This window comes from Solanum pennellii, chromosome 4 (assembly GCF_001406875.1).
Source record: "Solanum pennellii chromosome 4, SPENNV200".
Taxonomy (NCBI): Eukaryota; Viridiplantae; Streptophyta; class Magnoliopsida; order Solanales; family Solanaceae; genus Solanum; species Solanum pennellii.
The window spans coordinates 53,572,383-53,591,147 of record NC_028640.1 but is presented as its reverse complement, the minus strand read 5'-3'; the positions used below and the strand labels follow the sequence as shown (position 1 = coordinate 53,591,147).

The window sequence follows — 18,765 nt, the reverse complement described above, 5'->3', positions numbered from 1 at the left end:
CTGTTCTTTCCAATGTTCTGTATGCGCCTAGAGAATTGGTTCTAGAGGATGAAGATGATTTTGTCAGTATTTTTTCATCTATTCCTGCTCTTGAGTGTTGGCGCTGGGATATTTTTGAGGTAATGTTCCTTCATTTAACTTAATGGTAATGCATTTTCATGTGTACTTTTTTTTGACTTTGAGTCATCCTGATTTTGTCATTTTAGTTGTAGTTCGATAATGTATCAACTGAAGTTGTACTAACAAGGCTTCCATCAGCTCTTAACTATCTGAAATACCTTTTCATATCTTGGACTACTCTTGGAGAGATTTTTAGCTTTCATTTATTATTTGCATTTTACGAATTTCCCCAAATTTGGAAGAAATTGAAATTAAGGTCGTCACTAATGTTTATTTTTTTCTCTATCTTTTCCATGTTTTTATATTCGTGTGTAATGACTTGATGGTTTTTTTCTTGATTTTTCTTAGGAACGTATCCTTAGTGATGGAGATTATTTCGAATGTGTGCCCCAAGAGGTTGTTGATGAGATTCCTGCAAGCTTTTCGGATATCACATTTAATCATATGAGAACAATTGAGTTTTATGATGTACTATTAGAAGAGGTTTAAATGCAGCTTATCAAGGTTTTATTGGCAAAGTCTCTAGCACTGGTGAAAATGGTAATCAAGTCTCGTCAAATGGAAACTAACGAATCTCTCAATGTAGTCATAGAGATAACAATGTCTCAACGGGCATCATCTAAAGAAGAAGTTGTGTATCTTGTTGATTAGTATCTTTATCACAATCCTTCTTAATCTTTGACTAAAATGTGTTGAAAGTGAAAACAGAGACAAGATGTTTTGTTGATGAGTAGTAAGTCTTTGTTTTGCCTTTGCTTTAATGTACTATAAAGATTTTATCTGCTTGGAAACATAGAATTGTAAATGTTTTGTATACTCTGTTTGGGAACAGAGATGGTTTTTACATTTCATGGAGGCTCTTAAATGATATATGATTTGAGTATTTGGTTGATTATTGCAAAGTTATGTTATTTGTTGAATTCTCTCAGGGAAACTTACTTTTTGGTTAGTAGGAACTTCTTTCCTGTTAAGGGATTAGTCCAAGTTAGATCAAGAATTTTTATTTAGGACATACTTTTAGACTAGTAAAGTCTAGGATAACTTTCAATATTATTCCTATATGAATCCAGAGGAAACAATCAAGAATGGGAATTAATCCAATGGTAGGGGATGTCAAGTCCTCTGGTGTTTCCCAGACCTTTTGATCAAATTTAACCTGTGTAATTTTTGGGCAAGTATATTGCCAATCCTTAGAAAGTGTACTAGTTCTTATAAATCTTTAAAAGACAACCTATTTAAAATCTCATAAATTAAATGAATGGCAAGATTGCTAAGTCGACCAAGAGAAGGTAAACATAGTCTTTATTCATCTAGAGGCATGATAATTTGTAGAAATTAAAAAAGAATACGATTTGTAAGGACAGAGTATATGCTACACGAACAAGAAACAAACATGTCACAACTTTAACAATAAAAGAAAAGGTGTATAATTCGTAGATGACACTTGCATTGATTTCTTTAGTTTGCAACTTTTGATGTAAAATTGTTTGGATTAGGTAGAAGTAAACACATATAAAGTATTTTTGTATAGAATTTGAAGAGAACCTAGAAGTTCAAATTAGTGATGCGATACTTATTGTACTACATATTTATAGTAGTGAGTGTTTACATCAAAACACTATATGAATGACATGTGTTTATGCAACATTATAAATCAATAGATAATACTTGACACTTCTTTCAACACAAAAGGAGTCGTTTGGTAGTATATATAAAAATAGTACTTGTATTAATTTTAGTACAAATGTTTGACTATTAATTTAACACTAGTACAACACATACTACTATTTCAGTTAACCTTTTTGGGATATATGACCCCAAACATTTATGCTACAAGAAGAATGATTATGTATCCTTAGTGATGGGGATTATTTTGAACTTGTGCCCTATGAGTTTATTGATGAGATTCATGCAAGATTCTCGAATATCACATTTAATCACCTGAGGACAGTTAAGTTTTATGATGTCCAATATATATACATATTGCCAGACAGAAAGTTAAGTTTCCAAAGTTCTAGAAAGGATAGCATGTACACAACAGTTTACTTCTAACTTTGTTTGTGGTGTTTCAGAGTTGATTTTCGATATCCCCTCGACTTAAAAGAAATGTTATGCAGTAAAACCAACATCTAAAAAACAAAAATAAATAAATAAAGGAAAATAGGGTTCTTTCTACGTTCCAAAATCCCAAGAAAACTAACATCTACCACAAAAAAAAAGAGAACAAAGTGGAAGATAGGGCTTCTTTTCACAAAATTAACAACACCCAAATGAGAAAGATTTGATTTTTAAACAAAAAGAGAAAGCAAATTTAAGCTTATCAACAACTAAAATTACTACTGTAAACATCAAAAAAAAGTTAGAAAAGTATCAAATACCATTTTGCGCACACGTTATCCTTCAACTGCTGAACACAAATTTGTATGATTTTGAAGTCTTCAATTTCATCACCGTGGAGTGAAAGAGGGAACTAAAGAAGGAAAGGGGGAGATAGGTTTTCTTCTTAAATTAAATTTTACAGAATTGTAATATGGAGTGGGGTGAGTGGGGTGGGTGGTGGGCGCAATTAATTATGTTGGTTCTGTAGTTGTATTGTCTTGTCCGAATCAATTTACGTGATACAATTTAATTCGACATTAGAAAAATTAAAAATAAACAGAAAATTGTAATGTGACATGTAATAGAAATCTTATAGATTAATGTGATTATAAATTTACTAAAAATGTAGAGATAAATTCTGTATTTTTTATTTTAATTTAGTAATTTATAGGTCTGTTACAAATTCAATTTTCGGATTTTGTGATCTTTTTAAACAAAAAAATCGTCATTTTTATATATAAGAGATATAGAAAATACCAAGAGATATCATTTGTTCAGTATTATTGACACAAAATTCATGCATTTTAGCCACTTTTATGCAAGGGCGAATCTAGAAGGGGCCAAGGTATATTCATTTGAATTTTCTTGACAAAAATTTTATATGATATATATAAGAGTGTTTTTTGTTTGTTTATATATAAATTTAAAATTTCTCAACATAAATGGTTTTATACATTGTAAGGCGTTTATATTCACTACTTTGATTACCATTGTTTTTAGACGACCATGAAAAATAAGAATGGCAATAAGGTGAACCAGATGCGGGGCAGGATAGGTTTAAGGGTATGTTAGGCGGGGCGGGCTTAAGGTTATGTGGGGCGGGTCTGAAGCGGGGTGGGTTGAAGTGCATTTCTTTTTAATTAATGTGGGTCAAGGTGGGCTGCGGGTATTTGTGATTTTATGTGGGTTCAAACTTTATTTTAACTTCTTACATGTCATAGAATGACAAAACATTATTTATTAAGATAAATTCATTAAAGCTACTAAAATATTCAATATTATAAATGAAGATGGTTCATCAAAACTAATACAATTTCTTGCATGATTCTCAATTGACCTCTAAAAAATAAAATTTAAACTCACTATCCTATTAAATTAATAAACCTTAAGGAAAAAATGAATTTCTTTTATGAATTTTATTTTTAGTATCAAACATAACTAAGAAAAAAAGAAAATATTATTAAAATAATCCAGGGCGAGTTCATGCGAGACAAGTCTATGTGGGGTAGGGTGGGGCAGGGAGGGTTGAAAATGAAAATTTTTGCTTTGTGGGGTGGGGCAGATTAAAAAGTTTGTGGGTTAAGCTCAACCCGCACCACCCCCGCCCTACACCGCCCTATTGTCATCCCTAATGAAAAAGTAGGAGGTTGTGTAGTATAATTCTTTACATATATCCATAAAATAATTTTATCCTAATGTTATTGTGTACTAAAATATTTTAAAAGAACAAATAAATTAATTAAACTGGGTGAAAATTGAGTTGAGTTGGGTCTTGACTCATTATCTGCTCCTTTTTGGCTCAATTCATATTGATCCAAATAATTCAGTTTGAATTGGATCTTGAACAGTTTGTTATCTTGACACAATATGATTGACTAAAATTGATCTAATTCGCTCAATTACCATCCGTAACAATGCTTGAGATTAAATAGAAGAAATTCAATGAAACAAATACACTTAAACATGAAAAACTAATAAAAAACTATCAAATAGTTATCCTCTTTTGGATAAGTCGCGATTTATTTGAGCAAATGAAGATTGGCCTAGAAATGCCTAATATTAAAATCAAATAGTAGATAGTTGTGTGTATTTACTATTTTCTATGAAATAAAAATATTAGCTATAAATAGTAATTATTTTAAGCATTCACTACTAATATTACTAATATGATAGTTGCATATCATAAATTAGTTGTACCATATAATTTTTATTTTATTTAAATAATTTAATAGATTACATCATTTCATTAGATTATATGTTGGGCAACAAAAACAATAACATTTTCAGTAGAATCCTTTAAATTGGTCATTTTCTATTAATTAGGGTTAAAACCTCCACTCAATTCAATCACGAAAGTTACAGTAGCGTAAGATAGGGCAAAGGGAGATTGATTTCGTTTGCTGCCTCAGATACGCTCGTTCAAATTCCTGGTATGTAAATATATTAATTTCTTTATAAGCATAAATGTTTATGTTTTTACATGCCGTATCAGAGCCTGAAACTTGCGCTAATGATTTTCACTCGTGAAGTAACTTTATCTTGTTGTGAGAGGCGGACCCACATTGATATGTGTGGGTGCATATACATGTATATCTATCTCTGGCAAAAAAAGATATAATTTACAGTGCACTTTTAATGAGTGTAGAGCTATCCTTGTGCTAAAGGAATCACCCACAATACTAGGGTTTGATCTAGCTAAAGCCCTTATTTCTTTTTAAGTTTATTGTGATATGGGGGCGGGGGGTTATATTTAAAATTCACTTAGTAAACTACCAGTAGTCGATAGTCGACTTACCTGCAAGTTGCTAGGTAGATAAACAATATCAGAAAGTTGCAGTAAATAATTGACACAAAAGGTTTTATCCTGGTTCAGATCACCAACGCGGTGTCTAGTCCAGTCCCCTTGGGATTTAAGGGTTTTCCTTAAGAGATTTGAAGAGATCTTCGTGTTACAGAAATTTGAAACTTTATCATGTCTCATATGCAAATCAGATATCTACCTTGATACTGCCTCAACTTGTATACCTACACTCATATTCTTTCTTTTCTCTTTTCTTTTCAATTGTATCACTCACGTGTTTACGAAGCTTTATGAAAGAGAAAAGAAAACTATTGGCTAAGGTCAAGTAAAGTTGCATAGTTTACAGTACAAATCTAGGTCGGTTTATGTAGATGATGATATGTGCTCTTGTAAGGAAAACCCCAAGGGATTTATCTCAATCAAGGATCAATTTAGGGAGTCCTTGATTGAGGCGATTTAGTTGATCTGTATCCATGAAGTAAATTGCTTCTTCTGCTTTCATTTTGTTGGTTTGATATTTTTCTTGTATGATCAACATACTTTTTGTCTTGTGGCTTGATTTATCTCTCTTTCCTTTCTTGATGATTCGATTGTGATCTCTGCAAAGTGTGCAAATATTCTACTTCATTTAGACTTTCATTTATATGTTGATCAACCATATATTCCTTTCCTTCTTTTGTCCCTTAGATTTGAGGCTTGCCTTTTCAATGCTACTTTGCAACTTCAAGCAAATATTTTCCTTCTTTAAGTCGTTTGCGCTGATGATTTCCTTTTTAAATTTGTGACCTACGAAAATTGAGATCAACGCGTTAAGTGTCTATTTTCAAATTCAACTAACTCCAAGTAGTTAACAATCTTCCCCTTTTTATAATGTTAAGATTGATCACAATTTTAATTGTACTCTTGACAATCAATTTTACTGAGAAAGTTAGTTGTACTTCCATGAGGTTTCATGTCTTAGTTCATTGATGTATGCAGCTCTCTCTGTCTTATCTCCCTCATCTCACGGAGCGGTAAGAAAGATAGATTTGTTTTCTCCCCCTTTTAATAGTATAAAAGAATTGCGAAAAGCATACGAGATTAAAACAAAGACAACAGATAACAGAGTAGTCTAAGAGTCAGAGAGACCAAAAACCAGTAGTCCACGAGATAGAGAGGTACATGCCCCTATTGAAAGTTTGTGCAAAAAGTAAAGGTTCAGCCAGTAGAGTTAATGACCAACCCAAAAGTACTTGAGGGAGTTATTCACTTACTCACAGAAGGTGTTGTACGAACGTTCCACATTCCACAGAAGATTGGAGTATGAGGTCTGAACTGTAACAGCAAGCACATTGTTGGAGAAGTTGACTCCACTCTTCAGAGAGTCAACTTGTTGGATCAAGCGATTTACCTTTGAGATACCATTCTGTTTAATCATTTTCATGGCAATGCGCAACTTACCGATATCAGTATTAGAGTCTTTCTGTAAATGAAATACCTTTCCACAACATCATGAAAGGTCTCCAAGTTTCGTTCTACAGCTAAATGTCTGTTTTTGACCTCCTCGTTGTCCAGCAATAAAAGAGCGGCGAAATCCACCAAGATTTTTTAGGGTTCAGGAGAATTCGCCCGAGCTTTGACTGAGTCCTTTTTTACTCACTTTTCACCAACCTGCACATACCCCATACTAGTAAAAAAGTATGAGAATAATAAGTTGCATTTATAAGATAAGGGGTAAACATGGAAGGATCCATAAAACTGTTCACAATAATCCTCGAGATAAGCAAGCCATCGGGAACACTTGCCGAGAGATTCAAGTCTTCAACACTTTACCACATATACGACTTGAACTATTCTATCCTGTTGATGCAGTATTTTTTAAGCAGGAAGTAGAGAACAAATACATCACGAGTAGAGATATTACTCAAAGAGCCCTTATTGCGAATAAGCGTTGTGGGCAGGATATGTGCGAGAATATGATTCTCAAAACATAGATATAAGGGCCCAGAGTCAGAAATGTGAGTGTCGGGTTCAACCACGACTCGCTTTTCACCATCTAGAGAAACTTCAAAGTCATCAGTTCATGTTCCTTTCATGTATGGAATTACCCCAGAAACTTAGTACCAAACACATCTTCGAATAACTTCTCATTGATGATAAAGTGTTTACCGAGCACAAACGATTCTAACTCACCACTGTTAGGTGAGATGCCGAGATTTGCATAGAACATGCGAACCGCTTCGTCAAAAAGCTCAAGACAACACAAAGTAAAAAAAAGAGACAGTTTCTGAGATTTGAGATAGGAGCTTACCGGGCAGTGCTACTCCCTTAATCTTTCCTTCTCTTTATGTTTTAAAAATGTTAACTCTTTGTGTACAAAGCTTTATCAAAGATGAAAGAAGATTACAAATAAGTTCAAGTGAAGTTGTTATTGTGACGAAAATATGAAACCAAAAATCTAACAATAAAGAACACCGAGTTTAACGTGAAAAAACCCTTCCAACCGAAGGTAACCTCCACGGGATCGACAAGATCCGAATTTCTTCACTATACCAATAAGAGGGTTACTAATATTCTTCTAATGGATACATAACAAGTGTCAAAGAATAACAAACAATAGCTACACTAACAAAAGATAAATAGAAAGAAACACCACCCAAACCCAGCCTCTGTTCGGGATCTAAAACAGGATCTTTATGAACTCTGAATACAATCTCCACCATTCAAATCAACCAACAAGATGTTAGGAACACTCAGTCCAAATTGCAACACGATCCAATGGTTAGTTAATCAGAAAACATGATTTGAATGTTGCTCGTCGGAGAAAAAAACTGCAGCAAAAGAACCCTTTTCCTTCTCTCTTTTTTCTTGTTAAAAGCTCTCTCAAAAACCTCTCTTATGTTTTAATGTTTTTCAAAGACAATATCAATGAGCAATTGAATTATTCTCTAAATACCATCCTCTATTTATAGAGTTTTGCTATTCCTTACAAAGCCAAAACCAACTACAAATAGAATTACAATTCCAATCCTTTTCATAATAGAATTGGAAACCAAATAAAGAGAATAATTCCAACCCTTTTTCAAGTAGGATTAGGCCATGGGCCTTTGGATGGAACATGGGCAATAGCCTACAAACTCCCCCTCCAGCCAAGGGGCCAAATGGACTTAAAGTGAAGTAACTTTTTACAGGCTCCCTACTTGCCACACTTCTAAGAAACTCATGACTGTCTACGATGAGTTCTTTCCACTTATATCTATGAGTATCTAACATGACTTCATCATAACCTTCAGGTTCTCCCATGTTAGTCAATAGAATATACTCATCATGAGAATAATGTGTTGAGCTTCGCTTCTCTCTAGTAGATCTTCTACAAGAGGTTTCTGGAGCATCTCACCATGAGTTGGTTGATTATCAACCACAACATCATCAATAGAAACAATTATATGTTCTACACTCTGATCATTATCTGGATTATTACCTTGGGTTCCCTCATGTGCATAAGATATATTAATAATAGGAATTGGATCAACATCAACTAAGCTCACATCAGCATGAGAATCTAGTTGCTCAGTCTTGTGAATATCTTCAATAATTTGATCTTCAAAGAGCGCAACATCAGGACTTCTAATGAGCTTCTTATCAATTGGATTATAAAAGTGATATCCAAACTCATCTTGACCATAACCAATGAAGATGCACTGCTTAGTTTTAACATCCAATTTCGAACTCTCATCTTTTGGAACATGCACACAAGGTTTACAGCCGAACACTTTCAAGTGATCATAAGAGACATCCTTATCAAACAAAGCTTTGTTTGGAACATCACCACCCAAAGCAACAACAGGACACAAATTGATAACATAAGCAACAATGTTAAGTGCTTCAGCCCAAAATGAATTTGGAAGTTTAGCCTATGAAAACACAAATTTAACTCTCTCAACTAAAGTTTTGTTCATTCTCTCTGCCAAACCATTTAATTGAGGATTCTATGGGAGGAGTCTTCTGATGACGAATTCCTTGCGATTTGCAGTAGTTATCAAAGGGAACAATATACTCACCACCATTATCAGTGCGAATACATTTTAATTTCTTTTTCCCGTTTGTCTCTCATATAAGGCTTGAAACTGTTTAAACACATCAAGCACTTGATCTGTGGATTTTAAAGGATATACCCAAATCTTGCGAGAACGAAAGTAAAGTGCACCACCTTTTGACTTCACTATAAAAGGACCACACAAATCTGAGTTTACTAACTCCAATAGCTCAGACTTTCTTGAAGGTGGATGAATGTGAAAAGAAACTCTTCTCTATTTCCCTACTAAGCAATGAACACATTTTTTCACCTTTGCTTGTTTCATACCAGCAAGAAAATTCTTCTTAGCCAAATAGGTATTCCCCCTTTCGCTCATATGACTAAGCCTCTTGTGCCACAATTCTTATAAAGCCTCGCTCTCAACCAAATTTATAGAGTCACCAAGAATCGATCCTTGTGTCACGTATAACTTTGAATGTTTTCTTCCTCGAGCTATAATCAATGAGCCTTTGGTGAGCTTCCATTGTCCATTGAATAAGTCATTATGATAGATATCATCATCTAGTTGTCCTACATATATCAAATTTAAGGGAATGTCTGGAGCATGCTTGACATTCTGAAGGAACAACGTTGAACCACTATTGATTTTCAAACAAACAGTGCCAATAACGAACACCTTAACCTCACGAGCATTACTCATCTTTAACACCTCAGAGTTAACAGAAGTATAAGATGAAGTGATGTGTTTTCTTGGTGTGACATGTGATGTGGCTCCAGAATCTACTATCCAAACTTGTATCTTGAGATACAAAATTGATGACGTCTTTATCACAAGCGAAGAGAAGGTCATCTTGGACAACATGAACAACATTATTTTCATTATTTTCTTCCTTTTTCCCTTCTTTAAGATCTTGCTTCAATTGTTTGCAAAATATTTTAAAATGTCCTTTCTTTCCACAATGATAACATATAATATTTGGATTCTTGAATTTGATTTTCTTCTGCTTTTAACTCTACTCCTCGGGTCTCTAGTCTTATGTCTCCCTCGATCTTCTGTATATAGAATATCTGAATGTGAAGATATGTCTTGGGATTTTCTTCTAACCTCTTCATTCAACACACCACTTTTTGCATATTCCATAGTCACCTTTCCACCAGTGGTAGAATTTGTTAAAGAAACACGAAGAGTTTCCAAGAATCCGGTAGAGTATTAAGAAGCCAAAGTCCTTGTATTTCATCATCAAGAATACCCTAAAAATCATTTATATGATAAAAAATAGAACTGCTCTCCTTGTACTTAAAAGTCATCAATTTCTTTAACAAGAACAACTTGTTAATACTAGTTTTTGAAGCATAAAGCGTCTCCAACTTTTCCCACAATGTTCTAGCATGTGTCTCATTCACAATATGGTTACGAACATTATCTTCAAACCATTGTCTTATATATCCACATACTTGTTAGTGCTTAAATTCCCAATTTTCATTGGTCACATTCTCGGGTTTATGAGCAAAAACCCGAAAGATGCATCTTCTTCACGAACAATAGATCTTTCATCTTGCTTTTCCATATGTTGTAGTTTCTTCTGTTTAGACATACCATATTGCTCATATTCCCCTCCATATAGATAACCTTAGCTCTACTAGTTGTTGTGCCGAAAAAATGAAGCCAAAAATCTAACAATAAAGAACACCAAGTTTAACGTGGAAAAAACCTTCAAACCGAAGGTAACTACCACGGGATCGACAAGATCCAAATTGCTTCAGTATACGAATAAGAGAATTAAAAATATTCTTCTAATGTCTACACAACAAGTGCCAAAAATGAACAAACAATAGCTACACCAACAAAAGATAAATAGAAAGAAAAATCACTCAAACTCAGCTTGTGTTCGAGATCTAAAAAGGATCTTGCTGACCTCAGAATTAGATCTCTACCATTTAAATCAACCACCAAGATGTCAGGAACACTCAGTCCAAATTTCAGCACGATCCAACGATTAGTTAATCAGGAAACACGATTTGAATATTGCTGGTCGGAGAAAAAAACTACAGCAAAATAACCCTTTTCCTTCTCTCTTTTCTCTTGTTGAAAGCTCTCTCAAAAACCTCTGTTATGTTCTAATGACTTTCAAATACAATATCAATGAGCAATTGAATTATTCTCTCAAGACCATCCTCTATTTATAGAGTTGTGCTTTTCCTTACAAAGTCAAAACCAATTACAAATAGGATTACAATTCCAATCCTTTTCCTAATAGAATTGGAAACCAAATAAAGAGAATAATTCCAATCCTTTTTCAAGTAGGATTAGGCCATGGGACTTTGGCTGGAATATGGTCAATAGCCCAACAGTTATGTACTTCACACAACTGGAAAAGGAGGTTTTATATAGTGTAAGCTCTTATGAGTAACCCAAGGGTATTTGAATCAAGGATCTTTGATTTTATCCTTGAGTCATTTGTAATTGATCTGTTGAATCATGTCCATATTAGATATGTGCATGATAGATCAATTCTTTCCTTGCGTGAGGATTTTGAGTCTTGGCGTGATAGTCGTGTGTGATTTGATCCTTTCCTTAAGTTGATTTATCTTGTACTCTTTGTAAATATTGGTTTGATGTTGTTTCCTTAACATTTTCCCTTGATTTTATCTTCGATATCCTTGATTGATTTTCCTTGAATGCGGCTTTGATTTCACATGTTGTGAGATTTGATCTGATTGAACAAATATTTACATTCCAATCTTAATTGGTGCGCCTATCCTTAGCGTGATCACTGAGAGCATCCCGATTGTAGCCTTGTACTTGTGTTGTATCTTGTTTACTTCCTGCATCAAGAACCTGGTCAGTATTGTCATTGTTAAAATGTTTGAATATGAGGTTAACAAAACATTGTCAAGTTTGTAATTTTTTTTAAAAAAAGCATAAGTACTCCCTTGAACTATTGTCGAAATTTTAAGAATACATTTCTTTATATATCCTAATACATCCTAGAACTATTTTGAAATGTAATAAATACACATTTTTTGGTGTTAAGGTGGCTTAGAGAGTGTTGAAAGTAAATGACAAGTAAAAAATATGAAGAAACGAAAAAATTAATCAGTATTCAACATATGTCTTTTCTTAATTGAACATTTTAGCATTAGTTAGTAAACATAATTGATAAGTATGCTCAGTAACGGCTCAAGCTAATTAGTGGTCAAAAATTAGTTGGACGCCTAAATTTTAATTACTTTTTTTTTCAATGTGAGTTTCAAGTTATTTCTTTCTTTTTGATAAAAAAGGTTTTATTTTTTATGATCTTAAATATACACACACACACACACACACACACACACACACACACACACACACACACACACACACACACACATATATATATATATATATATACACACATACATATATATGTATTGATCTTGTGGTCTTAAACATACCATGTGAAAGTTAAATTTAAAAAATGGTCCATAAAAAAGATTCTTAAACAAATTAAAACATTATTTCTTTTTTTTTTTTTGCTAAAAAGCTTAAGATAATGTTATTATTACTAAAAAAATTGGACCCTTCAATTTTGGGGTTTAAGGCATATTCCTCATCTTTAAAGGCATTGAGACACCCTCGGAAGAAACCCTAATTAAAACAACAATAACAAGAAATATACTTTGATGATGGGTGTATCTAAATTGATTGTGTAATGGTGGTGGTAGCAACAAAATTAAGTTATTTAAAACTTGTTTCCCTTAAGATTGTAGTTTTTCAAATAATTACACTATTAAGAAAAACTAAAAAATTTGTGAAATTCTTATTATCTTATCTTGAGAAAACATAGATTAAAGGCATATGGACTTATGACTTAGTCTTGAATAATGAATATCACCTTGTTCAACTATCCATATTTTCTTTCTAATTTGTAGAAATCTGATTTCTCCATTCAAGTCTTAATGGTTTTAGGTTTGATTATGGGGTTGGATATGAATATTTGAATTAACAAAATAATACCATTTCCCATGATTTTGGTGTTCTTATTAGTAGCTTATACATAAATTAAAATTTCAGGATGTATTTTTTTATTATGTTTCACCAAAATATTGAACTTAAGTATGTAGTTCACTAAATTAATATCTTATGCTTCTTGTAGAACAAATGTTTGCGGTCATATATGCCAAAAGAGATTAATTGTAATACTAGTATTAGTTGTACCAGAGTTAAATTTACGCTCAAACATTGTACTAAAATTTCATACAAACTATTTTTATATATACTACCAAATGACAACTTTAGTGCTAAACGAAGTGTTAAGTATTATCTATTCATTTATAATGTTACAACAAACACATGTCATTCCTATAGTATTTTGATGTAAGCACTCAATACTATAAATTTCTAGTACAACAAGTATAACATCAAGAGTTGCAGATTAAAGAAATCAATGCAAAAGTCAGCTACAAATAATTTCTTTAGCATTTTTTAAACATGGAAAAAGGTTACATTTGCCTCCTATTATGCACCTTTTCTTTTTATCTTAGAGTTGGGACATGTTTGTTTGTTGTTCGTGTAGCGTGTACTTTGACCTTACCTATCGTACTTTTGTTTACTTTCTACAGATTGTCATGCCTCCGGATGAACAAGGACTTAATTTACCTTAACCTGATCGACTTAGAAACCTTAACATTCATTTAATCGATGACATTCTAAGTAGGTTGTCTTTTCGAGATGTTGTTAGAGGTAGTACACTTTCGAAGGACTGGCAATATATTTGCTGGAGAATTCCACATGTGAAGTTTGATGAAACAGTGTGGAAAACACCCGAGGACTTGACCTCCCCTACCATTGGATTTATTCTAATTATTGATAGTTTCCTCAGGTTTCATAGAGGAATAATATTGATGGTCTTCCTCAATATTGAAGGTCACCCTCAATATTATTAGTCTAATAGTGTGTCCTGATGTTGATCATTTGATTTTTTCCCTCGACACTGATCATCTTCAACATTTTGGCCTTAAACTTCAATTTACTTATCCTCCACAGAGGTTGCCTGCCTTCTTTTTTAATTGTTCAGCATTAAGGCATTTGTATCTCAAGGAATGTGAAATACAACTTGCATGTTTTTTTAAGGGATTTAATAAGTTGATTCGGCTAATATTGAAATCTTTCACGTTATTTTCTGATACGTTTGAAAGTTTGATCTCTTATTGCCCGCTTCTTGAGGATTTGGTGCTGAAAGACATAGACAATCCGTACTTCATGAGTATTAATGCTCCGAAGCTAAGGTCATTTGTCTTTCGTGGCGATATACAATTGATACATCTTGAAAATGTCCCTGTTCTTTCTAATGTTCTATATGCGCCTAGAGAATTAGTTCTAGAGGACGAAGATGATTTTGTCAATATTTTTTTGTCTATTCCTGCTCTCGAGTATTTCAGCTGGGATCTTTTTGAGGTCATCTTCCTTCATTTACTTAATGGTAATGCATTTTCATTTGTTCCTTCATCTTTTTGAGGTAATGTTCCTGATTTTTGTCATTTTATTCGTAGGTCGATAATGGATCAGTTAAAGTTATACCAACAAGGCTTCCAGCAGTTCTTAACTGTCTGAAATGGCTATTCATGTCTTGGATTACTCTTGTAGAGTTTTTGAGCTTTCGTTTGCTCTTTGCAGAATACGGAGCACTCCAAATTTGGAAGAAATTGAAATTAAGGTTGTCACTAATGTTTATTTTTCTCTCTATCTTTTCCATGTTTTTATATTCGTATGTAATGACTTGGTGGTTTTTTCTTGGTTTTTCTTAGGAATGTATCCTTAGTGATGGAGATTATTTCGAATGTGTGCCCCAGGAGGTTGTTGATGAGATTCCTGCAAGCGTTTCGGATATGCAGCTTATCAAGGTTTTATTGGCAAAGTCTCCAGCACTGGTGAAAATGGTAATCAAGCCTCGTCAAATGGAAACTAACAAATCTCTCAACGTACTCGCGGTGATAACAAAGTTTCAACGGGCATAATCTAAAGTAGAAGGCGTGTATCTGGTTGATTAGTATCGTTATCACCATCGTTCTTAATCTTTTGCTAAAATATTTTGGAAGTACAAACAGAAATGAGACGTTTGGTTGATGGAGTAGCAAGGTTGTGTTTTGCCTTTGCTTTAAGGTACTATAATGATTTTATCTCCTTGGAAACATAAAATTGTGAACCTGGATGAATGTTTTGAATACTCTGTTTGTGAACAGAGATGGTTTTACATTTCATGCTTGTTATTGATTTAAATCTTTGGTTGTTTATTTTGAAATTTTCTTGTGTGTTGAAGAACTAACAAAGATTTTGCATGACCTTCTTGTTATTGATTCATCTCTGAAATAAGACATGGCTGTGGAAGTTGGAAATGTCATGGGCTAATTCAGGTAGAAAATGAAAAACACATGATGATTTACATATAAAACTCGCAAAAGGAAAAAGAAAATGAAACTTTAAATGTGTCTTAATTATCTTTTCCGTAATTTTTTCTTCTACTATATATATTCTCTCTATTTTAATATTTGTGATGCATCTTAAGTAAGATATATTACATACTTTAACATGTAAGATGACCGTATGATATACAAAATATTTAAACGAGAAAATGTATATTACTTGGGAGTTAATATATATACTCTTAGAATCATTAAGAAAAACGAAAAAATTAGTTTTAGTTGTTAAATACGAAATAAAATTTGCTCATTATTTCATATGGGGCACAAAGGTCGATTTGATTTAATTTTTAATTAGAAAAAACCTAAACTAACTATTTCATTTTATTAGTTCTAAAAACTAAATCAAATCATATAAAGTTGGATTTTTCTTTTTCGACTTAATTTATTTTTTTGATTTATTTTATTTTTTTATAATTACACGGTGATTGAAAAAGAGATTAAATATATTTTCAAAATTTTCAAAAAATGATAAAATTCACATAAATAAAAATACTTTCAACATTCGTTATAAAATAGATTGTTAACTTCAAAACCGAAACTATAATAGTAAAGTTTAACTTTCATCCTAATACAGAATAAAATAATTTCAAAAGCTTGTCTCTTCAGTTTCTTCCAACATCTCCATTTGAGAAGACAGAGAGCAGAGTGCTTCACATTCATCCTCTCTCAAGTACTTCTTCTTCTCTATTAACACAAACTCTCTGCGTTTATGGTTCTTGTTCTATAGAATTTTGATATCAAGATTGCATTTTTAATTTTTTGGGTATGCTTTAATATGATGAAATTGAAGTGGGGTTTGCTTAAAACTTGATGGGGTTAATGTTTTTCAAGGACATGGTGTGTTTGTAGGTGTAGGTCTATCATGGATGTGTTTCAGTAGTGGCGGAATAAGGATTTTCACTAGGTTGAAATGGGAATAATAAGTTTCTAAGTTTTGGATAACTAAAACAACACTTATTTTACTTGGATTTGATACACTTGAGCTGTTGGTCTTTCAAAAATAATCTCTTTTTCAGTACACAAGTAAACTAGGTAGTGTGTACTCTAACCGAACAGTTTCGAGATTCCTTACATATCGTGGTCTTGTTTATTTTCTGCAGATTCTTGTTGTAGTAGTCATTTGATGTTATGCTTCCAGATGGGAAAAAAACAATTTTTACCTCCGCGATGTACTTAGAAACCTTCCTGATAATGTAATTGATGACATTCTAACGAGGTTGCCTTTACAAAATGTTGTGAGGACAAGCATCTTATCAAAGAAATGGAATATAATTGGCATAGACTTCCATAGCTGAAATTTGATAAAAACACTTTGGAAAACAACAGAAGACTTGATATCACTTGATATATTTCCTCTCTAGGAATGGCATTCAATATCTTGTCCTTAAACCTCCGTTTAGGATAAGTCATATGAATTGCCTTCTGCGTATTTTACATGTTCACAATTGAGGTATTTTTTTTTCAAGGACTGTCAAATATATCCTCATCCGGTCTTTGAGGGATTTGATTAGTTAATTAGCTTAGCACTAATTGAAGTCAATATTTCTTCTGAATTTCTTGGAAGTATAATCTCACGTTGCCCGTTGCTTGAGCATTTAGTGTTGCAACACGACGCTATTACAAATCACATTGAAATTAGTGCTCCCAAGTTGAGGTCAATTATCTTCATTGGCAATATAAAGTTTTTACATTTAAAGAATGTCCCTCTTCTATCCAAAGTTTCATATGAGCCTACAGAATTTTCGGTAGAGGTAGAACATGATGTTGACAATATTTTTGAGTCTATTCCTGCTCTCGAGAATCTCTATTGGAATCACGAGTATGTTCATGTAATATAGCTTCATAACTTGAATTTTCATAACTTTGAGTCATCCTGATTTTCGACATTTTATTCCTAGGACGTGTATATTGGACCGCACCCCCCATGTTCTTTTCTATCTTAAATGCCTTCACATATCTTGCATTAATATATGAGTATTCTTTGATCTTTCGTTTTCTCTTTGCTTGATAAGAAGCTCTCCAAATTTAGAAGAAATTGAAATCGAGGTTGTTAATGATGTTTACTTTTCTCTCTCTTTTTCGTATGTCTTTGAATTTCTTATGATCTTCAATTTTAAATCAAGGCTGATGGTTTTTCTTAATCTTTCTTAGAACTATTTTGAACATGCGCGCCGGGAGGCTGTTGATGATATTCCTAAAAGTTTCTCGGGTATGACATTTAATCACCTGAGGACAATAAAGATTTATGATGTAACAGGAGTAGCAGCTGAAATGCCGCTTATCAAGGTTTTATTGGCCAAGTCTCCAACACTGGTCAGAATGATAACCAAGCCCTGTGAAACGGAAGATAAAAAATCTTTCGAAGTACTCGTTGAGGTAACAAAATTTCAGCGTACATCATCCAATGCAAAAGTTGTGTATAGTGTAGATTAGAATCCATATTACGATCCTGTTTGATCTTAACTAGTCTTTAATCAGATCATAATCTATTGCTAAAATACTTGTAATCGTAAAAAGAATGTTGATACAACAATAAGGCTGTTATTTTACATTTTCCACTGTGAAGACCTTCAGTTTGTGAACATAGGTGAATCTGGATGGATATTTTTGATTAATCTATTTCAATGTCTGTTCTTTGAATGATCTATGGAATGAATCTTTGGTTGGTTATTGATAATTTTAATATATTCATTGTGGTCCTCATGGTCATTGTGCATTGTTTTTTATTTGATATGATCATGACATAAGTTGAGCGTAAATGGAATAGTGAAGATTCATATAGTCGATTTCAACTAGTTGTTTTATGAGAGTCGACGACGTTGTTCACACATTGTTCTCAATAGTGAGAAAGAATGTCGATCAAATCCCTTGATCTTAATGGTTAGTAAACAATACCCCTTTTGAATGGAAAATATAATCCCTTTCAACAACATTTTTCAATGAGAATTATGATACAATATACATTATAAGCTGAAATTGAAGTTCAACAATATTATTCTTAAAAACTCAATGTTACAATTCCACATCCCAGAAAAATTATCACTAAATACAAGAAAACGGAAAAAAAGGGGGGGTGGGGGATGGGGTGGGGTCAGTTGTTCATAAATAAGTCTTTTTCCTATACAGTCATTTCACGACCCAAAACCGGGCCGCGACTGGCACCCACACTTACCCTCCTATGTGAGCGAACCAACCAATCTAAACCTTAACATTTCAATTTAATATCAACAGAAAGTAATGCGGAAGACTTAAACTCATTAATAAAAAG

General features: G+C 33.0%; 1 protein-coding gene across 1 annotated transcript; it reads left to right on the top strand.

The window, feature by feature from the left end:
- The first annotated feature begins 14,277 nt into the window (after positions 1-14,277).
- On the top strand, positions 14,278-17,930 carry LOC107016775. Its single transcript, XM_015217135.1, has 4 exons — positions 14,278-14,472; positions 14,568-14,657; positions 14,823-14,954; positions 17,649-17,930. Exons 1-4 carry the CDS (start codon positions 14,278-14,280, stop codon positions 17,928-17,930), a joined length of 699 nt encoding a protein of 232 aa, XP_015072621.1.
- Positions 17,931-18,765: the final 835 nt, after the last annotated feature.

Bases quoted from the DNA above. Each gene is read 5' to 3' on its own strand.
- LOC107016775 (XM_015217135.1), top strand. From the start codon at position 14,278: ATGAGTATTAATGCTCCGAAGCTAAGGTCATTTGTCTTTCGTGGCGAT. The intron at 14,473-14,567 runs GTCATCTTCCTT...TTTTATTCGTAG, and splicing joins TCAGCTGGGATCTTTTTGAG to GTCGATAATGGATCAGTTAA. The intron at 14,658-14,822 runs GTAGAGTTTTTG...GGTTTTTCTTAG, and splicing joins TCATGTCTTGGATTACTCTT to GAATGTATCCTTAGTGATGG.